At 60.5% G+C, this 24,666-nt stretch overlaps 1 protein-coding gene across 4 annotated transcripts in view; it reads right to left on the bottom strand.

Annotated features, from left to right (window-relative positions):
- Positions 1-2,510: 2,510 nt before the first annotated feature.
- TSPAN9 (tetraspanin 9) overlaps positions 2,511-24,666 on the bottom strand; it is a 183,055-nt gene continuing 160,899 nt past the window's right edge. For all 4 annotated transcript variants that reach the window (XM_081248817.1, XM_081248816.1, XM_081248818.1 and 1 more), the window contains 6 exons: positions 10,196-10,387; positions 9,765-9,839; positions 8,518-8,619; positions 7,750-7,881; positions 7,346-7,429; positions 2,511-5,892 (listed from right to left, as the gene is read on the bottom strand). In XM_081248817.1, the coding sequence (XP_081104943.1) occupies positions 5,821-5,892; positions 7,346-7,429; positions 7,750-7,881; positions 8,518-8,619; positions 9,765-9,839; positions 10,196-10,387 (657 nt within the window). In that variant the 3' untranslated portion in view covers positions 2,511-5,820. The remainder of the gene's footprint in view (positions 5,893-7,345; positions 7,430-7,749; positions 7,882-8,517; positions 8,620-9,764; positions 9,840-10,195; positions 10,388-24,666) is intronic.

Below are 24,666 nucleotides of genomic sequence, written 5' to 3'. Positions count from 1 at the left end.
TGGCCCGGGCACGCCCTGTGGAGGGTTGTTATATCCCTTTTTGTTAGTTTAAGGAGACACACTAGTCCATCTCCATGGCTGCGTTACACTCAGCAAAAACAAGATGGCTAAATCAATAGCCTCCAAGTCTTTGTCGAACACTTTAAGAAGGAACCATTGCAATGCCAATATTTTTGTGTCCAAAATGACATTCACTTAATCTGACTTCCCTCCGACTTCTGTGGATTATTGAATGCTGCTACTGGACCAGAAGAGCAGAACAAGCCCCCCGGGGGAGGGGGGGAAGCTGGATGTCTTCTTTTTTTTAATTTATTTATTTTTATTTATTTTTGGCTGTGTTGGGTCTTTGTTGCTGCACGCGGGCTTTCTCTAGTTGCGACGATCGGGGGCTACTCTTCGTTGTGGTGCGCGGGCTTCTCATTGTCATGGCTTCTCTTGTTGCGGAGCATGGGCTCTAGGTGCGTGGGTTTCAGTCATTGCAGCACGTGGGCTCAGTAGTTGTGGCTCGCGGGCTCTAGAGCGCAGGCTCAGTAGTTGTGGCGCACGGGCTTAGTTGCTCCGCGGCATGTGGGATCTTCCCGGACCAGGGCTCGAACCCGTGTCCCCTGCATTGGCAGGCGGATTCTTAATCACTGCACCACCAGGGAAGCCCTGGATGTCTTTACATATATGATTTTATTTAGTCCTTGCAGCAAATCTGTAAAATACGTATTACCCGCATTTTGCAGATGATGAAACCAAGACAAGTTCAGTGAGAACCCAGTGCTCACACGGACACCAAGCACGTGCAGCGCGGGGGCCGGACCCAGTCCTGCGGGACCAGTGCTCTTTCCACGCAGCCGTGGTGTTTCTCTAAGTGTGAAGCCCAGGCGCGACTGACAGCCAATCAAACAGCTGTGGTCAGGAGGGATCCATAGCGCACACAAAGGCATTTCACGAGCTGTGACCCAACACCAACAAAAGGGAGAGATTCAGTTACAGCCTGCAGCTCTGCCCATCCATCCCCCACACGTAAGCTCGCAGCCCGGGAGACCCACGCGGCCTCCGTCTGGTTCCAGGAGTCCTCTCCTGTCGGGGGAGGGGCTCACGCTGGGGGGATGGCAGGAAGGTTCCTTCTCCCCCCAGCAAATCTGGTCCATCACCAGGGCTTGTCGGTCCTCTCGTAGGTCCCTGTCATGTTTCCCCCATCCCGCTGGTAACTCCCTTCGTTCTCACGCTGTAGCCAGAGGGATGGCGGCCAAGGGCAGAGCTGAGCCGGTCCCACGGGCTTCAAGCCTCTCAGCGGGCGCCCACTGCTCTTAGCTTAAAGTTTAAACTCGCCCACCGGCTCACAGGCCGTGACCCCTGCCCAGCCAGGGCAGCTGCCTCTCACAGCACACCTGGCAGGAACCCAGCGCTCACAGTGCGGCCGGGACGCCCCCAGGAGCAGACAGTACAGGGGCCAGGTGGGCACCGCCGCGGGGCACCCACGGGCTGGGGCAGGAGTAAGAGCAGGACGGGCAGGGGGAGCGGCCCCACCCGCGCTCCTGTGACTTGGGTGGTCCTCAGCAGATGACGGAGGGTCACCTGCCCTCGGCCCCAAGGTCCCCCGGTAACTGTCCTTGGGGAGGCTCCCAGGGACCCCACTCCGCTGGACCTTCAAGAGCGTCGCCTCAGACTCCTCAGTCCTCAGCAAATCCCCGGGGGCTTCGGGACACAGCAGCCGTGGGAAAGGGTCCCAAGGTGGGTGCTCAGGACAATTCGTGCCAGCCTGGCCTCCCCCTGAGGAGGGGGGCAGATCTCCACGTGTGGAGGGGCTCAGGGAGACCCCGTGCTGTACCTACCCTTCCTTCCCGCCCAGCCCGTCCACCCACCCCTCTCCTGTTCCTTGTCACCGTGACAATGACAGCAGAGGAAAACCCACAAGCCAGAACCCCAGCCGAGGGAGCTGGGAGCCTCCCGCTGCAGCTAGCCGGCAGATCAGGGCTCTTGTGGCTCCAATGCCACCCTCCATCCCCGCCGACCATCTCATGCTGATGGGTGCTCCCTGCCCTCTCAAGGCCGTCCCAGGGCCACCCTCAGTGGGTGGGGCCCAGACCAAGTCACACGGTGAGGTCCCCTCAGTCCTGGGAGAGACGCCAGGCCCACACGAAGCCCAGGAACATCGCAGGGACCAGGGAGAGGCTGTACCTAAAGCTGACAGCCCCGCCCCACTGGGGGCCTCTGATAACTTGTTGCTGGCCCCTCCCTCACACACTTACAGGACCCCAGGACTGGCCATCTGTGGCAGGTGGCAGACACCGAGGTGGGAGCTGGCCTCTCGTGCGGCCAGCTCAGGCCGCCGGGACAGGCCCCTGACCCCAGAGACCCCTCCCCGCCCAGCAGATCTGTAGCCTGGGCCCGAGGAGGGGAGGAGAGGTCCTCGCTGTGGGCTGTGCGTGGACAAGGCAGGCTGGTCCCTCACACCAACCCCTCATGAAAAGTCACAGTCGTGGCTCAGTGGACACAAACACCACAAAGAGACAGGCTGCTTGTGCTTTTGACACATTATCAGTTTTTATTTAAAAACATGCTAAAAACATGGCGTTCCGTAAGCCAGGACCAGGATGAAGGAAGCGCACAGATATGGCATCGCAAGCAGAAAAGTGCATTGAAACCAGCACGCGTGCCCCCCGCTCGGCCATGCTGCCCCAGCGGGCAGGGTGTGGGCACAAGCCCCAGGCCGGACCCTCGAGGGGCCCGGTCAGCGTGGCGAGGCAAGGACACGGCCTGGACTTGGCCTCATGGCGGCGGAGGGGGTACGGGAGAACAGGAACACAAGAGGCCGGCCCTGAAGGGCCGGGGGGCAAGGGGAGCCTCAGGCGCCGGCCCCCGCTCCGTCCTGGCTGGGTCCCTGCTGTTAGCACCTCCACCAGCGGTGGGCAGGGGCCGGAGAGGCGGGGACATCCTTTCCACCCACCTGGACCACTCTTTGGCCACCAAAGCAAGGAGGGACGGCCATCTGGTCCAAGTCAAACCAGAACACCTGCATGAGGGTCTGGGGTGGGTCAGCAACCTTTCCAGGGTGAGAGGCCACAACACAGGCCCACGCTGGAGGGGAGAGAGGAGAGGGTCTCCAGCGGGGGAACAGGGGTCGGCAACTGCTGGGGTCCCCAAGGGCCGTGCTCAGCCCTGCTCCTCACCTCCCTTGCAAGACGGCTGCAGAGAGAGGCCGAGTGGAGACAGGCACTCCCCTGACGTCTGCAGGACCTTGGCCTTGGGAGTCAACTCTGTAAACTGCCTGCATCAGACCCCACTGAGCTAACCGTGACCTTGGCAGGGGAGTCGCCAAGGAGGGGTTTCACTCAGGTAGTGCTGCCCACGAGAACAGGGTCGGGAGAAACTGAGAAGGTGCTGGGCCCCGTCACTGACATCACACGGCCACCTTCTGTGCGGGGTGGGGACCGCTCTGCACGATGGGCGAGGGGCTGGAAAGAGCCCCCCCTCCCGCCCCCGTGCGCGGAGCCCACCGCCCGGTGTGGACTCGGCCGAATGACGGAACAGCCAAGCACAGGGTCAGGCGAGAAGGCAGTTTTGGGAACTGTGGACAAGGCTCTGTGGACAGACGGACGGGGCAGGGGCTGGCGGGAGGAGGGAGCCGGAGGCAAGGGCCCCAGGGCCAGAGGACGCCCCTTGAAGCTCCAGAAACATAAGATGCCAGCGAGGCCACACACCACCAAGGTGCTAGGCTTTTGCTGTTGATTTTAACAAAACTTTTACATTGCATTGATAGGCGTAAACAACCCCCCCAAGACAAACCCATTATGCAGCAGTCCCACTGTGCCACTTGAATGCTTGTTTGTGGAGGGTCCCTCGCAGTGGAATGGTGGTGCATCCTCTCTGGGCTCTGCAGACCTGGGCTCCCGGGAGGTGGCTGAAGCTCCTTCCCAGGAAGGCAGGGCCAGAGGGTGGGGAGGGCTGGTCCCCTGTGGCCTCCACCCACGGCCCTGCCCACAGGCTTTCCCGTGAGCACCCCCACTCCCGTCTCAGGAGGTGGTCTCTACTCTGCCCAACTCGCCGAGAGCACCCTACTCTCTGCTCCCCCGCACCCCAAAGCTCGACTCCTGAGCACACCAAAAGCTCTGTACTCCTGGTCCCAACCGTCTTGTACTTAAGGGGAGAAGGGGGTTGCTGGCTGGGTGGCCAGGTCTCAGCTCTCGGAACAGACAGGCGGAGGCTGGGGAGGAGACAGGGCCCCCCGGGAGGTCAGGGCCCCCATCCAAACAGTGCAGAACAAAGGCAGTGCCCAGGCGAGCCCCACCTGGGGAAGTGCCAGCTGGTGGGGAAACCTTTCCAAGCTCAGCCCCATGCATTCTTGACTTATTTTTTTAACTGCACAACTTGCTTAGACCAGCATGAACCCTAGTCGGGGCACCTTGCTGAAGTCAGATGCCCCCCAACTGTCCATCTCCAGGCCCTGACTCAGGCTGCTTTGTCCTGGGGCTACTGTAACAGGATCCCATCTGACCTCTCTTGGGTCTTCGGTACTCTTCCTTGGGGTCGCAGAGGACAGGATCACCAGTCACCCTGGCATCAATGAACCCCAAGGAAGGAGATGAGGGTCCTGGGAGCCGGGTGGACATCCCTCCCTCCCTCCTAGCAGGGAGTCAGCAGCCGGAGTGACTCTGGCTGGACCGATCACGGCTCCGCCCTCCCCTCTGGTGGTCGTGGGTCCTCTGCTGCTGTCTGAGCAGCTCCACGGAAGGACCGCTTCCCCTTCCAGAAGCAATGTGAGAGTGAGCAGCATGTGAACTAGAGAGGTATTTGTCCAAGAGTTTCTAGCAGGAATGTCTGTGAAATAACTCGTTTGCAGAACCTGTCGCGGGAATGCCCGCAGGGGTGGAAGGGGAGCCTCCCGGGCCCACAGAGGGCAGAAGGGAGGAAGAAGGGAAAAAGAGTTGCTCATCAGTGACGCATAAGGACCCACGACCGCTCGGCCTCGTTCCCAGCAAAGCACCCGCAGCCCCCAGAGGACCCCCGGCCCTGGCCTCTCACGCGGCCTGGGCCTCGGCACACGCTGCACCCTGCAGGCCTCGGCCCCACGCAGCCTCCTGTGCCTCCATCTCCCCTGCCCCTGCCAGGCTCCCTGCTCCCCGACCCTCAGTGCATCCTGGCGAGAGCCTCCTGAGTGTGCACAGAGGTCTGTCCTGACAGAAACCGGGTGGACACGCCCTGTCCCCGCCTCAGAAAGAAAATCAAACCGTTACAGAAATCAACGCAGTAAAAAGTTATAAATCAGAAAGCTAACCCTAAACTTATCCAAGAGATAGTATTCCTGAATAATCATAATCAGAGTAAAATAAAATAGAAAAGTTACACTGTAAGGTATAAAAAGCCTGGGCGAGATGTTTCCAGGGGCCCGGCCGGGAGACGGTCAGCCCCGCCCGCGTCCGCGCACCCGCTCTCCGGGTGGCCAGGGGCACCGGGGCCTCCGCCGGGCAGTCTCTCCACCAGGAGGGAGCCCTGCGCCTCCCGCCCCACGCCACGCGGGGACAAAGTGTCAGCGGAGGAAGGACAGGGCAGAAACGCACCGGTGCCGGGGGGCTCCCAGAGCACACCCCCCGCCCACCCTGTCTTCTTTGGCAAATACACAGGAATCCGGGCGCCCTGGCACCCCGAGGTCTCTGCGCCTCCTCCTCCCTGGCCTCCGCCCGCCGAGAAGGCTGCAGCGGGTGGCGGGGAAGGTGCGCCGGGGCGGCGGGCGCAGGGGTCAGCAGTCTGGAGGGTGCGGGCAGGTGACACAAGCTGAAGGCCTCTCCCCTGGCGCAGTGTCCGCGGGGCCGGGGCGTTCGGCCGGCCTGCTCAGGCGTCGTATTTTTTCCCAGTCCGGTGGATGTGCTGGAAGAGGGTCATGGAGAAGGCCATGCCCAGAATCTGAAAGACACGGGCAAGGGGCCTCAGCTGGGGGCCACGGGCACCCAGAGCGCGTGAGGCAGCCCCCTGCAGGATGCAGATGCTGGTGGAGTGAGAACGATGCAGAAAAGAGGAGGCCGCACGTGGGGACCTTGGCCGCTCGGACTGTCCGTGCGGGACGTCACCGAGCTTCGAGGCCCAGAAACCTGCTGTTTCAGTCGCTGCGGTGAGGACAGGACCTGACCCTAAGTGGCAGCCGGCAGGGAGCTGGGGGCGTGGGGGCAGCGGCAGGACACTGACAGCCCCCCGCCTCATTTCCGCGGGGTCCTGGGGTACACGGCGTGGCGTCTGACCACTGCTCCACTGGGAGCACGTTACCACTCGTCTGGGTCCCCTCAGCCCCCCGATCCCGAGTGGAGCAGAATGTGCAGTAAGCCAGCCTGCGGCCTCCTGGGCACCAGCACTCGCCGCGGATCGCGCGGCCAAGGACACCGTACTTCCCGCAGCACTGACACTCAAGGTCTGCCCGTGACCTTGGAGACCGAGGGGCCCAGCCTGGCCCCGGCGTCCCGGTCCAGGCCCGGCTGCAGGCAGCCCCGAGCCGAGCCCCACTCTCGGCACCGGAGAGACCCTTGCTCCTGTGAGCCCGTCTTCCGTCAGAGCCCTGAGCAGGGACAGTGGCTTGTCTGCTAACCTCGGAGGCTCGCAGATGATCAGACATGGTCAGGCCCACGGGGTTTAGGGAAGAAAGGGGACTTCGTGCAGGATGCTCATTTTCCTGTGGACGGACCAGTCAGGGTCAGGTGGTCACCAAGGGTAAGAGTAACACACAAGTGGGCAAGGGGGGAGCCCATAATGCTCCCCCAGAAAGGCCGGGGGCTCCTGCTCTCACCATGTCAGCCTTCTCCTCAAGGAGGGAGCCGGGGGCCCCTCCAAGTCCCCCTCCGTCACCCACGCTGGGCCTTGCACAGCACAGCCGCCCGCGAAACGCTGGCTGAAGGCAGCAAGCCCTTCCCGAGCACCTCTTCTGTGCGACGTTTCGGGTATTAAACTCACGTAACGCTAAGAAGTGGCCCATGATCACGCCCACTACACGGATGTGTAAACGGAGGCACAGCAGCTAAGCCACTTGCCAGGTCACATGTATCCCACGGGATGGGACAGACCCTGTGGAGGCCGCCTGTAGGCCTTGCTCACAGCTGATGCCTGAGGACTCACCGGCGTTCAGTTCAGTCACAGGGTAAACGTCCCCATGCTGTGGGGACAGGCATGTCACAAGCAAACCCATGGGGGCTTCCTGCGATGCCAGCACAGGCCCAAGGCTCAGAGGGACGTGACAATGACACAGCAGCGCCCTGCAGGCTCGCACAGGCCCCGGGGGAGCAGCCCGGGTGGGGAGGGGCGGGGCCACCCATCGGTGGTCTCTCCCTCAGGCTTTCGGGCCGGGCTGCGTGAGGCTGGACGGCCCCCTTACCTGCATGATCAGGATGCACATCCCCACCGTGCCGAGCACGTGCTTATTGTCATCAAACCACATCTTCACCTTTTCGTAGCAGCCCTGGGGAGCGAGGACCACAGCTTCAGGCGCTGGCGTGACCCTCACTGCGCCCCCGCCCCTGCCCCGGGCCTCTTGTCTTCAAGCCCCTCCCCCAGGGGCTCCGCCTACAAGGCCCCGCCACACAGCCCCGAACCCCATTCTCCCTGACCTCCGATGCCCCCAGATGTGGGCCCAGATCCCCCATTTCCCACCTGCCTTCTGGCTTCAGGCCTGTGCATCCCCGCCCGTCCCACATTAAGCCACCTCCTTGGTGGCCCGGGCCACCGTCCCCAGGCTGTCCACCGCACGGACCCCTGGGGTGGGGTGGGGTGCAGCCTCACCGTCCTCCACACGGGGGCGCTGCTGTTGCGCCCACAGCCCTGGGAGTTCTCCATGCAGCAGCGGTCGGGAACCGTGTTCTCCCCCAGCACAGGGTACCAATCTGTGTAGTCGGTGACACCACAGCACCGCATCTGCAGGGGGAAGGGCACAGGGTCAGACGGGCCACACCCGGCGTCCCCCTTGGGCTTCCCCGGCCCCCAGGGGAGCTGCCGCCTGGAGTTCAGCCTTCTCGTCCCTTCCTTGGGCCTCAGCCCGGTCCGGGGGAGGAAGTGATCGCTACTTCCTGGAGGCTGGTTGGGGAGAAGGCAACGTCGCCTGCCCTCTGAGCTGGGTGCTGGGCGCTGGGCACTGGGCAGGGCGCTCAGCCCTCCGCTCGCCCACCCACCCCCTGGCTCTTGGCTTTGTGGATCGTCCCACGCTGGCTGTAGCACCCTGCCCCCTCGGGCTGTGCTGACTCACTTCCTCTCAGAACAGAACCTCCTGAGTCATGACAAGGGAGGCAACCCTGTTGCTAAAATAAGTTGTGGCTCGTGCCAAAGCTTCAGAAAGGAAGGGCTTGGACGAGGTGCCCTGTCGGTCATCCGCCCTTCCCAGCTCCCTGGGCCCCGCAGCTGCAGGCCACGTCCAGGCCCTGCTCACTGTCCTCCCCGACCCCCTCACCCCTCTGCGGCTGCCGCACGGTGTCTGACCCAGAAGGCCGGGGTGCCCAGTGGGGTCCCAGAGTCTGAGGCCCAGGCCCCGCCCCCCTGCCCTGCACGGCCCCACACCTCGGCCTGGATGATGTTCCAGGCGTTCTTAAGCCCCACGTTGTTCTCCGAGTTGTACAGCAGCAGGCCTTCCTTCAGGTCCTTCCTGGCGTTCTCGTTCACCTAGCAGGTGAGGGCAGGGTCAGGTCGGGGGAGAGCAGGAGGCCGCCGCGCTCCCCAGCTCTCCCAGTTCGGCCAGCTGTGGCCACAGCTCTCCCGGGCTGGGGAGGCCCGCTGGGGGCAGGGCGGTGACCCTGGAGAGCCAAGCTCTTCGGGCCAGAGCTGTGACACGGAGGCGGGGACAGCCCAAGCCCCTCAGCTGCCCTGGTCCCAGGACCAGCCCCGCACAGGCCACCCTGCCTCCAGGCCACGACACCCCCCAACGCTGCCCCTGTCGGGACACCCTGGGAACCGCAGGGTGCGGATCAGCCATCCGGAGCGTGGGCCCACCTCTGCTTTGTCTGTGAAGTTGGAAAATAACATCTACCTCTGGGGTTGTTGTGAGAGTTAAAGGAAAGGATCCTATAAAGAGCTGAGAACAAGGCTGGCCCGCAGGGATCTCGCAATGTTATTCGTGCCTCCTTTTCAGAGATGCAAAGGAGCTCCTGTTACACATCCTAAGAGTAACTCTCCCTCTCAGCGTGGCCCGGGCACCTCCTTCAGGACCCAAGGAGAAGATGGTAACACGGCTCTGGGTACAACACACCCAAAGGGCCCACTGAGCCCGAAGCCTGCGCTTGGCCTATCGTTCCTGATGGTCCCAGAAGAAGTTCCCCAACTTTGCAGGGAACTGTCCAGCCTGGCGGGGTCACCAGGGGTCCCCACTCCACCCTCCTGAACCCCCGGTGCAGCCTGGGAGCAGCTGTCTGTCCCCAAAGGTCTCTGGACGTGGAAGCACAGCTACCTCCACTGTGAGCCCTACGCACTGTCACCTGGAAGGTTCCCCTGTGTTACCAATAGGTTATTACCCTCCTATCACCCAGCCCAGGCACCTAGTGAGCTTCCCCACAACTGTGTTTGAACACTCCCAGCGACGGGGAGCTCTCTGCGCCAGAGGCCGTCCGTGGCATGCCTGGGTCATTAGAGGACTCCACTTCCTAAGACGACACAAGGTAATGAGCCCCCCATCAAAAGCCCTCCTCTGGGCCCTTCTTAGCTCTCCTCTCCTCACAAGTACGAACTGTCACTGCTTGTCCTCCGGCTTCCCAGACCCAACCCCAGGGGCAAGGAAATTCCATACACCCCTCCCCGCTTCCTGGAAGGCTTACCTTGTCCATGTAGACAAAGAAGAGGATAATTAAGATCAGCTCCGCCAGGAGGATGATCAACAGGACGATGAAAAACTGGAAAGAGAAGGTCCAGGCGTGGGCACGTGGTAGTGGTCATGGCTGGGGACGGGGTGCGAACGGGACATCAGGGGACAGGTAACACCTAGACAGGATTCCCCAGGTACGGGAGAGGCCACGGCTCCTGAAGACTCCCAGATGGGGAGGGCAGGGAGATAAGGCAGACACCAGTCAAGGAGTGGGAGGGGCACCTAGGGCAGGGGCAGCCAATGATGAGGAAGAGGGGTGGGGTCAGGCAAAGACCCTTCTAGGAGCTACTTCTCCGGGCTCAGGCTGGGCACCCAGGGGGCTCAGGGGCTCAAATGCAGGGCGATCCAGCGTTCAGAGGGCTGGGGCTCTGGGGTCCAACTTACACTCAGGAGGAGGCACCTGTTCTCCTTGATGGCCCCCAGGCAGCCGAGGAAGCCCGTCACCATGACGATGGTGCCTATGGCGATGACGAGGTTGGCTGCAGACAGCGATGGGAAGCTGGGGGAGAAGGTGGCAAAATTGCCTTGGGACACGGAGAGCCAAATGCCCACTCCAAGCAGTCCACAGCCACAGAGCTGGAGAGAAAGGGAAGCCTGTTAGCCCGGCATCGCTCTGGTACCCGTCTCCACAGGACTCAAAGGACTGCGTGTCCCTCCACTGCCCCCGCGGCCCCCGGCCCCAACCATGAGACACGGACAGGGTACAGCTGGGTGGTGTGACCTGCACAAAGCCCCCAGCCTCTCCGCGTCAAATGGGATGGCACCAGCTTCTCGAAGCTCAGAGGGTCACATCAATGAGGACAAATTAAACAAGGCACAGGGAAAGCACGTGACAAGCACGGAAGGTCCTAGCTGCACGTGCACGGCCATGGGGGTCCCACTCAGCAGAGGAGGGCCTGGCGCTCGGGAGGGAGGCGGGGAGGGGCCACATGGCCATGGAAGCAAGTGAGGGGTTTGGGAGGGAACCCCCGAGCCAGTTTCTCAGAGCCAGACCCTGCGGTGACTGAGTCCCGCTGCCCTGACCGGAAGGGCCACTTGCCCATGGTCCTCAGGAGCTGGAAGAACAAATTTCATGCACATGGAAACAGGAAGGGGCTCCCTGGCCTGGCTGAGGGGCTGGCCGACGTGCAGGGCATGGGTCCGCCATGGCCCTCACCCAGGGAGCAGCAGCCGCCCCCGGCTGGAACCCACTCCGCTCCACAGCACCCCTGGGGCTGCGATGCCCAGGGCTGCAGTCTCCCATTCCCCGGGCTGCAGGTCTCCACAGCAGCCTCGTTTTACACTCCATAAGCTGACACCCCCCCCCCGCTCCCTCCAGGGGCTCAAGGATGTCTGCGGGGTCTCAGGAGCTAGTCAGTCGGTCGACAGGTATTTACCGAGAACCTACAGCACAGAGGAGCCACAGCCGCGTTAGGGACCTGCCTTCCCAGGGCCTTGGCTCGGACCAGACGGGAGCCAGGGGAGGGCAGCATCTACCCCAGGCCGTGTTCACGGGGCCAAGTAAGTGGCACAGAGTTCAGGTGCCAGGGGGAAGGGGCAGCCCCTCAGGCACGTGCACGGGACAGGTGGGGAATGAGACACTACCACCCCCTTCTGGACCGCTGTGAGACTTGAAAAGAAAGAAGGCCCGTGAAGAGGGTGACCAGGGCCAGGCGCCGGCCTCCGGGAGACAGGTCCCGAGCCGGGCGCCATGCTGCGCCCCCCAGGATGCACGCCCGTCTCCGCTCTCGAGCTGCCCCCGCTCCGGGGAGCGGACACGTGGCAGCGAGGGCCAGGCGGCCAGGCGCAGGAGGACAGCGGGAAGGCCAGGCGCCGGCAGAGGCTCTGCCCAAGGAGACGACTTCCTCTCCCATCTGCTCCACGAACCGGAATGGAGCTCCTGCTCGTGAAAGCCGGGCCCTGCTCTGAGCACGGGCGACCGTGGCAACGGCGCCGGCAGAGACCCGCCCTGGGGAAGAGGGGACACGCAGCAAGCACACAACAGGCTTCCAGGTGCCGTGAAGAAAAACAGGATGAGAGGGAGTGCGGGGGCAGGGGGCAGGGGAGGCCCCTCGGGAAGGTGGCACTTGAGGAGGAAGCCACAAGAGGGGAAGTAAATAAGCACGCAAATAAGCGGGGGGAGAATGTTCTAGAGGAAACAGCAGTGCAAAGCCCTGGGTGGGGGGAGCCTGGCCAGCCAGGGACCAGAGGTGACAGAGTGACAGTGGTGGGGACCGGCGGGTGGGACCTCGCAGGCACTGGCAAAGAAAATGGTGGTGTTCTTGATGGGATGGGAAGCCCGGGAGCAGGACAGGGACGTGATCTGTGATTTCAGTAGGTCCCTCTGGCTGCTGTGTGGAGAATAGGGCATCGGAGGGCAAAGTGCAATGCGCGAGCCATCAGGAGGCCACTGCCGTGACCAGGGGACCAGGCAGGGCTAAAGGGACCTCCAGCGGGAGGCTGTGCAGGAGCCGAGAGACGGTCCAATTCGAGATGTATTTGGAAGGGCTTGCTGGGCTTCGACGCATGAGTAGGATTTCGATAAATGAGGAGACGGAAAGGCGGTCCAGACGGGGCATGCCGAAAAAAGTGGGGCTATGCCCGCGCGTCACTAAACCGGAGACAGCTCCCAGGGCTGCAGAGATGGAGCCGGCGAGCAGGGCAGCTGCTGGGGCCCCACGCCGTGGACAGCCGCCCTCGCCCCGTGCCCTGCGGCAGCCCCGCTGGAACGGGGCCGAGTCCGCGGTGTGGGCACCCCAGGCCCAGAGCAGCCCCCCACCCAATGGGGCATCCACCCAGCTCAGCCAGGGACTGGGTGCCACCCACACCCGCAACCACCAGGTGGCGCCCCAGGCCGGGTCAGAGCTCTGGGTTTGCAGGGAGGCTCAGAGACTTATCCAACCTGTCCCTGACTCTGCTCAATCCAGTCACTTTCTGTGCTGCCGGCCCAATTTTTCTTTCATTAATCACACCATGGAAATTTATGCTCTCCATGCTGAAGATTTATGGCTCTAAAAGCCAGACCCTGGAATGAAAAAGAGGAGACCCCGGGCTTCCCTGGTGGCGCAGTGGTTCAGAGTCCACCTGCCGATGCAGGGGACACGGGTTCGTGCCCCGGTCCGGGAAGATCCCACTTGCCGCGGAGCGGCTGGGCCCGAGAGCCACGGCCGCTGAGCCTGCGCGTCCGGAGCCTGTGCTCCGCAACGGGAGAGGCCACAACAGTGAGAGGCCCGAGTACTGAAAAAAAAAGAAAAAGAAGAGACCCCGCTGCTGCTGGGTCACTTGCTACAGGCTAGGTCGCTCGCTACAGGTAGGGAGCCCGGCCTTGGGACCCTGGAGCCACAGGACGCCCTCCCACCCTGCGCTGGAAACACCAGGCCCCTAGGGACCATCCCCGGGCCCGGAAAAGTCCTCAGCGTACTCGCACCACTTTATATAAGGGATCTCAGCATCCACGGATACCAAGGGACGACTGTCCAGCTCCCTCCCAGCAGCCGGTTCCCACCGGGAGTGGGCCCGGGAGGGTCCCCTTGTGCCTCCCCTCCCTGTGTCCCTCGTGGACAGGGGCCCGCATGTGGGAAATCTCCACAGCTCAGAACCTCCCGGAGCCAGTCACCTCTGCGAGTTCACACTCCCCAACCTCTGACCTGCTGTGCCAGCTCCCCAGAGCCCGCCGGGAGGAGGAGCTGCTCCCCACCTCTGCTTCCCTCTCACTTCCTGTCTGAGGTCACCTTGCCCCGGGTACGTCTCAGGTAAGGCCTGCTGCGGACAGCAGGGCAGCCTCCACCGGCAGCCTGGACCCAAGTCCCACCCCGTCCCCGCCCCCAAAAGGCCACTGCTGAATGAAGGAGGCCCTGCAGGCACCAAGAGGCCCTGCTCACCCCGTATCCTCGGCCTCCTGCTGAGATGGAGGGACTCTCTGCTCCCGTCTCTGACCCAAAACCAGCAGAGCCCCCAGACCCTCAGCTCACAGACTAGGACATCACACTGCCAGGCCCAGCCCGGGACCTGGCTTCCCGGCATCTGATGCAGAGCCCCCGCGACACCCCCGCTGAGCCCCCGACGGGTGAGAGGTGCCAGGCCACTGCCTCAGCCCCAAGCCCAGGTCCCAGCCATGTGCCCCTGCCTGCCTCTGGCCTCCGTTTTTCAGCCCAGCCTGCATAGACCTGCCTGAATTCTTTCCCTAAAATGCCTCCTTCATTATGCTGCTCCCCTGTGTGACCCTAAGATTCTTTACCTCTCTGAGGCCCAGTGCCCTTTAAAATGTGGCATCTGGACTAGAGAATTTCCCGGCTCAGCCAAGCCTGAGACATGCTGTTCTCACCCCAGTCCGGTGGTCCCACCAGAGCAACTTTACTCCCAGGGGACATCTGGCAATGTCGAGTCTTTTTTGTTGTCACAACTTGGGGCGAGGGTGCTACGGGCACCTGAGTGGGCAGAGGCCAGGGACGCTGCTAACTGTCCTCCAGGGCACAGGGCAGCCCTCACACAACGAAGAGCCATCTGGCCCCAAATGCCGAGAGAGATTGAGAACCCCTGCCCTAGCCCCCTGCCCCAGCCAGGTGTCCACCCCCCAGCTACCGACTCCCAGAGAAGACAGACACCTGAGAAAGAACTGGTGTGTCCCTCCAGGGTGGGGTGCGTCCTAGCTCTGAGAGGGACACGCACGGGAGGAGGACAGTGCTGGTGAGGGCCGGAGAGGGGCAGTTAGGGGGCTGATGTCTGGGGGGGGCAATGGCAGCAGAAAGGGTTTGCTGGGTGGGAGGGCAGGAGGACAGGAAGCCATCTCTGAAGCCACAGCAGGGGGAGGGAGGGCGTGGGAGGGATGGGAGGGACAGGGGGAAGCTGCCCCACAGCGGAGTGCCTGGCACAGGAAGGAGGCGGGGCCTGCAGGGGCACAGCCAGAGCTCGGCGCTGGAGAGCTCAGCTGGTGGCATTCGGGGAAACTGGCTTCCCAAAGCAGAGGGTTGTCTCAGACACAACCAGCTAGATTCAAGCCCCCACGGCAGGAAGAAATTCCAGGGTGAGGCGGGGTGACTCAAGCAACAGGACCCAGCCAACTGACCGACCCAAAGGCACCAGCCACCCTGCTGCGGTCCAGGCCTGGCTGGCACTCCTCTCTAAGCAGAGGCAGGCCCAGGGGCCACCCTGACCACCGAGCCTCCCTGCCCCTTGCCCCTCCCCCAACCAAGGGCACTTCCAAGTATTTTCCACTCGGGCTCCAAATGAACCCCCATCCAAACGTGAACAAACCCTTGGCATTTGTCTGCTCCCTGCTCTCTACAGGGACCAGGACCTGGGTCTGTATTGTCCATTACTAAATCCCCAGGGCCTAGAACAGCGCCTCCCCTTGGCAATGCCCATGGGTCTCCCTCCTCCAGGCTCTCTCTTCAGAAGGGAGAAGGTGCAGGACCCTTCAGAGTCTCAGCATCTTCCTCATCACCCTGGGCCCATCCAACAGATGCACAGCATGCAGACTGAGGCCCGGAGGCTATGGCCTCACTTATCAAGTCTGCTGTAATTAGCCAATACCCCCATGGCATTTTCCCCATCTTCAGTTGCAACCACATTGATTTGTAGTTTTAATACATGTTTCTGCCGTGTGTCCTTATGTATTTTTCACACAGCATCCCAGTTCTCTGGGAGTGAAACCATAACCTCCACTGAACCAACCTCCCCCGAGCTTCCTCCCTCACTTGCTTAGAGCCAAAGGGCAGCCACTGCCTGCATCCCCCACAGCTGCCACCATCTCCCCAACGTGCAGGGAGGCCCTCCCTGGGGTGACCTCCTGTGCCAGGGCTGGACATCCCTGCCTAGCCCTCTGTATAGACGCGCTGCCCAACTCCACGAAAACACCAGTGCTCCCAGGCCAGGTTCACGTCTCAGCCCTTTCTCTACCACCGTGGGGCCCAGAACATGCCTGGATACTGCAGAAATATTTGTTCCATGGATGGATGGATGGAGGGATGGAGGGAGGGAGGGAGGTATGCATGGATGGATGGAGGGATGGATGGGAGGGGTTGGGAACAGGACCATACCCAGACACACAAACCCACCTGAAAAAGAAGGCCCCCTTTGCACCCTCTTCACCACCCCCGTGCCAAGTTCCCCCGTAGCCCGGTTCGCCTGTGTAAGTCGCCTTCTCTACCTGCCCCATCCCCTCAGAGCTCAGCACACCCTCTGGCTACTTTATCCCCGAGGCCTCTGTGTCTCTGCAGCGCCCCTGCCCCCCACACTCTCTTTGCTTTGCAGGAGCCCCTCAAATCCTTGGCCTCAGCACGCCCCCGTGTTCCCTGAGTCAGGGCCAAGTGCAACGTTTAACAGCATTTAATAAATTAGTGGATGTGGAGAATAAAAAAGCAAACAGAAACGACTATAATCTACAGCCAATGCGCTGGCTGGTAACGATCCTGCCCGGCCCTGGGAGAAGCAGGCTGCTAGGAACTTCATCACGCAGAGACGGGGGAAAGGTGTCAGCGCGACGACTGAGGGGGCGGCTACAGCATGTTTCAGCCACCGTTGCCTCTTTGGGGGGAGGCGGGCTGCAGCTCATTCAATGTCAGGGCCATAAAGGGAGATGGGGGCCGCCGGACAGTGCTTCCAATTCCACATGGAAGGGACAAAGTCACAGGGACAGCTTTGCCAAAGCCACCCGGGAGACAGAAGGATCAGGGCATGGAGCGGGGTGGCTCCCCGTGAGAGGGCTCCTCTGTGCCTGGCCCCAGGGGTCCAGCCTCCACTTCAGCACCCCGGGGTCCCGGTGCTCACCAGCCAATAACACATTCTGTTCCTTTTTTGCACAGCTCTAACTGGCCAAGAATTCTTCCTTATTAACTCAGGAATCCGCTTCCCCAGGGCTAATGTGCGTCAGTCCTAGTTTTGCCCGGGAAGCCCAAGATCAAGTGTGGCAGGACTTGAGGTTCTTGAAGGCCTGTATCCAACAAAATCCTTTCCCAACCTTCTCCTGGCCCATCAAAGGGCTTTTAGGGCTCTCCCCTGTGAGCCACTCTCCACTACCAAAAGTTAGGTTCCAGCTCCGGAGGGGCCAGCGCAGAGTGCAAGACACCACTATCCCCTCCTGCACTCTGAGCTCTACACCTCTAGTAATCCAGCCTGTGCCGCCCCTGGCTTGGCTGGGAGCCACAGCACAGGTGTGGTTCACGTTGAGCTTAAGCGTTACTCAAAGCCAAGCAGCGTGATTCCTCGGCCATTCTATTTTTAACCCCACACTTTCTCTCTCAAAGCCTCCAATTTCTTCACAGCTTCACAGCCTCCAGTATCACCAGCTTACAGAGGTGACAGGGAGATCACACCCATATTTCCAAGCCGAATTTTCCTCCAAATAAACACGACATAAAGCATTTGCATATCTAAAACCCAGATACATTTTGATTATTGCAGGATGTGGTTATTTGTCTATCGAAGATGGTTCTAGGGGAGAGCGTTTAAATGCGGCCAAGCTTCAGGGATGTGTACTTGGGAGCTGTTGAGTCTCTGACGTTAATAAAGCTCTTAAGTTACATGCTTCCCGAGCCCGCTTCTCTCCAGCGAACTTTGCAGGGACATCGGGCACATGGGAACCGCGGCCCCCAATTCACTGGCATACCCTATTGGTTGAGAGGGGCTCCTGCTACAATACCTCTTGCTGTCTAAGACTCTTAAAAGTGCTGGGGATGAAAAAGCGGAGACAGGGGAGACCCCTCTTGAGACCCTGAGGCCAGCCCTTCCTCCCTCCAGTCAGTTAGGGTCCTGGGTAGGCGTAAATGCAGGTACCGCAGCCTTGGCCCCAAGCTGGCTGCACAAAGGGCCTGGCATCCTCTGACCCCAGTGGAGGCAAGGGAGGAGACTGGCTTTGCTGAAGCACTGCCCACCCATTTGGGCTTCCTGGCCTGGCCTCAGTATGGAGGGCATCTGCCCTGCCTAGGGGCTCCCACCAACCAAGGCATCTGTGGGACTGCAGGGTGGCAAGCCCTGTGTCTGTCCCTGGGCCTCAAAGGCCAGGGCAGGGGTGCCAACAGCAGGCCCAGTCTCCACGACAGCTGATGCCCAGGGAGCAAAGGGCAAGGACTAGAACTGGGGAAGGGGGTCTACCTTGGGCTCTCCCAGCACGGCCCCTTTAAAACTCTGGACTTCCACACCGTTCCTGTCTGGGAGAAAGGCTTGCAGGGCAACAGGGCTCACCTCCCCTACCTGCACCTGCAGCCCAGTTCCCAGGCCATCTGGGCTCCTCACGTCAGACAGCAGGGCCCAAATCGACCTTCTCAGGTGCCAGCCACGGCACCTCAGTCTCGGACTGACCTCAGGCCTGCTCACTCAACGGGGAGACGGAAAGGAAAGGAGGTGGAAAGCAGCTCAGAGCCCCCGGGGGGCCCAGGGAACAGGCCCAGATGGACCACAGACGGATGTGTGGTCGGGACGCCAAGGGGCTGGGGGTGCTACGAAGCCCCTGCCAGCCTTGTAAAGGGGGCGTGATCACTCATCGGTCTGTCCACACTGTCCCAGGCTAACAGTGCGGCCCTTCCAGGGCGGGCCCACCAAGGCTGGCAGAGCTGCACGTGCTTCCTGTTCAAGCTGGGGTGGGGTGGGGCGGGTGCAGGGGAGACAGGACGCAAGGGGAGCATTGTGACCCAGGGCTCCCGAGCTCGCTGCACGAGGATGGAGCCCCTGGATGGCAGGGCGCTGCTCCCCTCGGGAGAGCACACAGCTGTTTTCCACCCCTGCTCTATACAGGAGAGGAGATGGGCTAAAACAGCAGCGGGCAGGCTCGGGGAGGAGCTTCTCAGACGGAGGAGACAGTCGGCTGTCCTGGCTCCACCGGAGGCTTCTGTCCCCTGAGCCAGTGGGAGGACTACCCTTCGCTGGGAGAGTCGGGGGAAGGTGACCCCAAGCTCCAGAACTCGTCAGCACTCGACACAGCTTAGAGCCTCGGGCCACCCAAGACCAGCAAGTCTTGGGCAGGCGCTAGTGCAAGAATGGGTGCTCCGTGCTGGGGCAGGGGTGTGCACGGAGCCCTCATCACCTGCGCCCCAAGCACCACGGCTCTGGAGCCGGGAAGGAGCCACGGGGAGCCAGCCTGGACCACAGCGAGAGGCACTGTCTGAACCCCCAAGGTCACGGTAAGCTGGGAGGGAAAAGCGCCAAGGACTCAGAATACTTGTCAGAGGAGTCTGGAGAAAGGATTTTCCCACCACAGGCATATTTTTTCCCTTCCTGCATTTGTTTTATTTTGTGCATCTGGGGAGAAAGGCACGCTTGACAGCGTCAAAGCACAGAATAATCCATGAAGCTGGGGCTGCCCTGGGAGTCAGGGGTGGGGTTCAGAAACCTATCTTCAAGGTTCACGTTGAAACTGGAGCCACCTGGGCTTCCCTGAGAAAGCAGAACTGTCCACAGCCCGCATCTCTGGACATGGAGCCCCAGGGGACGGCAATGGTCCAGCCGCCTTTCTGGGATGTGTCTCCGCTGAAAGACTGAGGGAGAAAAAAATACCTCCCCAGCACTCGGGGACACGGAGAGGATGGATAGGCTGATACCTGCCGAGCCCTTTGTGTTCCTCGGAATATAAATATCGTACAAGGTACTGTGCTATTATTCAGACTCCTTGGAAAATGCAGGGGATACCTTGAATTCACATCACATCTTTCTGGCAAAGAGCTCCAATGATCTGGGAGACTATAACTCACCCTACAGAACGGGGAGGGGGTGGGGATCATTCTCCCTGTTTGAGGAAAGGTGCCCCCAGCCCCCCTAGAGAGGAAGAAGAGTCACGCCATGAAAATACGTCCACTGCTGGGTGCCTCTCATTCGTCAGGGCTGCCCGCATTCAGGCTGTCACAGAACGGAGGCCCTTTAATAATGTAAAGAGCATGGTCTTCCCTGGCTTGAGCTCAGCAAATAACACTCCCTGATTACATGTGTAGACAGCGGGAAGGATCGTGGGGGACAGCCAGCTCCATCTCTGGCCCCAGGACAGCCGCCCACACACACTTTGGCTATAAGCCTCGGACATGGCCGACATGATTGGTCCTCTCTCCAGGGATGCTCTGCCCAGAGCCGGATTATTTATACCGCCAGCCAGGAGCCGTGTCCACCCACGTCGGGATTTGACATTTCTGACATGTTTTGTGGGGGACACAGGCTGGTTAAGTTCGGGTTCCTCTGCCAGAGATGGTCTCTGTACCAACTTCACGTGTCAGCCTGAGACCCCCTCCTTGCCCCGGCCCTGGGCCGACTCTGTCATCGGGTAGAACGGGAGACCCTGGCCCGCCTTCTACTCTTCGATGTGCCCACTGCCATTCAGGTCACTCGCTGAAAGCAGCCGGGCCACGGCCTGGCAGGCGAGCGCGCCCAAGGTCATGGAGCTCATTCAGGGAGGAGCTTCATGCCTGGCCCTCACCCACCCGGCGCCTTCCCTGTCTTCACTACCCCTCCGAAGCTGTGTTGCCAGGGACACCAACCATGTGCCCGTGGTTCTGAGTGCTTTGCCCCATCTGCCTCACTTAATCCTCCCAACCCAATGGTGGGGACAGGGGGAGGTCAGGGGGAGGTCATTTTCGTCCTCCCATTGTACACCTGGAAGGGTGAAGGCACAGAGAGGTTAGGTGGTGAAGGAACCCAGGAAATCTGCCTCTGGAAACCATGTTCTGACCCACCAGACCCCACTGCTTAGACCTAGGGCATCCCAAATACATCAGAAACGGGTCCCTGGACATGTCCATGCTTGGAGAGGGGAAGGCCAGCTGCGTACAGCATGTCTGGGACCCACCTGTAGACTAAGAGGGTGGGGAAAGCAGGGATGGTGACAGTGATGGTGGTGACGAGGGTGGTGACGATGACAATGATGATGTGAAGAACACCGATGAGGAAGCTAGCATCTACTGACCGCTAACCCACGCCAGGAACTGTAGCAACCCCTTTCCACAAACACTAAACAAGGGATCTACAAACAGTAAAAGCTGGAGAGGGTGTGGAGAAAAGGGAACCCTCCTACACTGTTGGTGGGAATGTAAATTGATACAGCCACTATGGAGAACAGTATGGAGGTTCCTTAAAAAACTAAAAGTAGGGCTTCCCTGGTGGCGCAGTGGTTGAGAGTCCGCCTGCCGATGCAGGGGACACGGGTTCGTGCCCCTATCCCGGAAGATCCCACATGCCGCGGAGCGGCTGGGCCCGCGAGCCATGGCCGCGGAGCCTGTGTGTCCGGAGCCTGTGCTCCGCAACGGGAGAGGCCACAGCAGTGAGAGGCCCGCGTACAGCAAAAAAAAAAAAAAAAAAAAAAAAACTAAAAGTAGAACTACCATTCGACCCAGCAATCCCACTCCTGGGCATATATCCTGAGAAAACCATAATTCCAAAAGACACATGCACCCCACTGTTCATTGCAGCACTATGTACAAGAGCCAGGACACGGAAGCAAGGTAAATGTCCATCAACAGATGAATGGATAAAGAAGATGTGGTACATAGATACAATGGAATATTACTCAGACATAAAAAGGAATGAAATAGTGCCATTTGCAGAGACGTGGATAGACCCAGAGACTGTCATACAGAGTGAAGTAAGTCAGAAAGAGAAAAACAAATATCATATATTAATGCATATATGTGGGACCTAGAAAAATGGTGCAGATGAACCGGTTTGCAGGGCAGAAATAGAGACACAGACGTAGAGAACAAACGTATGGATACTAAGGTGGGATAAACTGGGAGATTGGGATTGACATATATACACTATTGATACTATGTATAAAATAGATAGCTAGTGAGAACCTACTGTAGAGCACAGGGAACTCTACTCAATGCTCTGTGGTGACCTAAATGGGAAGGAAATCCAAAAAAGAGGGGCTCTAAATATATATACTCGTATAACTGATTCACTTTGCTGTACAGTAGAAACTAACACAACATTGTAAAGCAACTATACTCCAATAAAAATTTTTAAAATAATTAAAAAAAAAACAGACAAGGTAGTTCCTACTGTTTCCCCCGACTTTGCAAATGAGAAAACCAAGGATCAGAGGTTAAGTATCTCATCTGAGCTAGATTTTAACCCGGTCTGATGCGACTCCAATCCTTTGACTGAAGCCTCTCTACGCCTCAGACAAACAAACAAACAAAACCCCCAAACTTCATTTTATTAACATTCTCCACTGTAGCCCCGTCTGAGTCAAGGGAGGCGGGAAGGAGCGCAGGGGCCGGAGACACACCCCAGCTGGAAGGAGAGGCAGGCGGTCTGTCCTGCGTGCCGGCTGGGCGGGTAGAGGCGAGGACCAATCGTTAGGGGTGCCCCCCGCAGGGAGGGGTGCACGGAGTGCACATGTGTTGGGGGCAGACGTCCAGCCAACCTGCACTGCCCACTTTGCTGATTTCACCAGAGTTGCAAAATTTGTTGGCTATACCTCTCCACAAAGAAGCAAGAAGGAACAACATAAAATACTTCGGGGCTTGGTGGACCTTCTTACTGTGCCTCTATTTCCACAACCAGAGGAGCTTGTGGAAACGATTCCCCGCCCTCCCCCACCCCGCCGCGCGCCACGTTTTTCTGGAGGGGGCTTTCACACGCGCCACCCCACACGCTCCCCACAGACCCTTGCACTCGCTACCCCACATTATAGATGAGGCCGCTGCAGCTCGCGGGGCCCCCGGCCCCATCTTTTGAAGGCCCATCCCCGCCCGGCGTGGTGAGCAGCCTCATGGGGACATCCACTTGTGACCCACCAGGAGAGGGAGCTTCAGAGGAACGCTAAGAAGCGACCCGGAGAACTTCCTGTCTTTAGAAAGGAGCGACAGGGAGGCCTGACCCCCACTCCTGATGCCCCTCAGCCCAGTCCCTCCACAGGGGCCCCAGTACCTGCCCTGAGCCGGGCACCATGCTGACCACGGCCACCCAGGAGCAGGACACCCAGCTGGACCAGCAAGACCAGCCGGACAGGCAGCCACGACACAGAAGAGCACAGGGCCAGTGGGAGGTCTGGGTCGGGGCTACAGACGGCTCTGGCCTTGGTTCAAGTTCACGGAGCCCTCATGTACCAGCCGGGGGGTGGGAATCTCAGAAAACGACTTTCCAGGGCTTGTTTTTTAAATGGGGAATTCATGGTTCCTACCGCACAGAGCTGTAGCTGGGACTGAATGAGATTCATGAAAATAAACTTCCCAGCGTGGCGCCTTTACAAAGCTATGAACGAGGGTCATTATTAGTACTTATGGCCTGCGGTCCTCATTCATCCTGACTGCTAAGACCGGGCAGAGCGGCTGTTAGCCAGGGTTCCCACCCAGGCGGCAGCCCCGCGCCCCCAGCTCCCAGCCCCCAGCCCCGCGGCGGCCCCCCAACCCATCCAGGCCGCCGCACAGTCAGGCCAGATGCGCGTCCCTCACTGCCGCCCCACCCTCCCTTCCCCAGCCACCCATCTCCGGGAGGCAGCTCGCTTTCCCGATTGGCGAGCATGCTTTCTTTTGGCAGGGAGCTGCTGCGTCTGTGCTCTGGACCGTAAAACAAGTTTTCATCAATAAATTAAGATAAGCAGAAAGCCAGCTCGACAGGAGGTGGGCCGAGGCAGGCAGGCGGCAGCGGGCGGGAAGTGGCTCTGTGACCCAGCAGGGGTCGCAGTGAATCCAAAGCAGGACTGGGCTCCCTGCCTCCTCTCCTTGGATCCCAAGGGCCCCCCTTCCACCGGGCTCCTAGCGACGGGAGGCTCGGGAAGTCCCCCGCCTCCCTCCAGTCCCTTCCATCCTCGGGCAGGTGAGCAAGCGGCAGTGACAGGTAGAGTCAGGTTCTCAGCAATGCTCTGAGCCAAAGTAACGATCGTGATCCCTGCATCAAACGAGCTAAATCTAATCAGACACGTGCCGCCCAATCACTGACACTGAGACCCAGCCCTGAACATAAAACATGTTTGGCCAGAGCCTCCCCACTCCTCGGCCGGGGCCCTCGGGTCCTTCACTGCACCCTCCACACCACTGTCTCCATGCCTGTCTCACAGAACCCCACCCACCCAAGAAACCTTCCTCTTCCCCCTTTGCACCATTCTCAATCCCACCCAGGGCCTTCGGGTCCCCGCTGACGCCCACCTCCTCCTCCAGGCTGGCCAGCCCCGCCCTGACCCCCACTTAACACTCTGCAGCGGCTCTGACCATCTGACCACTCACCAGCCTTGGACCCTTCTCCCACCTGCCAGTGCTGACCTGGCCGGTGATGCTCCAGCACAATGGCTGCCCGGGGCGGGGCGGGGTGCCTCCCCTCATACCTCTCTGTGTGCATCCCTGGCATCAAGCTGAGCGTTGGGCCAGGTATGGAAAAAGCAAGCACAGGGAGGGAGGAGTGCGGAGACGTGGAAGCAAGGCGAGTGCCCAGCTCCACAACAGAGCGCCTCCTTAGCCCTGGCGCCATGACACCGTAACAGGCCAGAGCATATGGTGGGAGAAGGGCCATCTGTCCATCCAGCACCACGCGCGGGGAGGCGCGGCACCACATATGTTCAGGACCTAACGGACAGGTGAGCCCTCGGGCAGAGCGGCAAGGCGAACCCCAAACGGCACAGCGCACCGGCCACGCGCTGCTGGCGGCTGGAACCAGGGGCGAGCCCCTCCCTCCTCTGAGCCTCGGCCCCCAGCTTCCAGAGAAAAGGCTGAGCCTCACAATATCCCAACCCCTCCAGCCCTGAGGTCCTGGACTCTCACCTCTGCTCGCCCCCCCTCAGCCTGGCTGAGCAACATGGAAGATGGCTACGTCCCCTTTTCAGGGGAGGAGGTGAGGTCTCTGAGGTTGAATGATCTGCCCCGGAGCTGGGAGGCTGGAACCCACCCCCTGCCTCCCCAGGGTGACCCTGTGTCCCTCAGGAAGGCAGCAGGAAGGAAAAGCGGCAGCGCCGCACCGGACCT

This window comes from Mesoplodon bidens (assembly GCF_964165515.1).
Source record: "Mesoplodon bidens genome assembly, chromosome: 11".
NCBI classification, from domain to species: domain Eukaryota; kingdom Metazoa; phylum Chordata; class Mammalia; order Artiodactyla; family Ziphiidae; genus Mesoplodon; species Mesoplodon bidens.
Note: the sequence above shows the minus strand (reverse complement) of the source record. Positions and strands in the feature narration are given on the sequence as shown.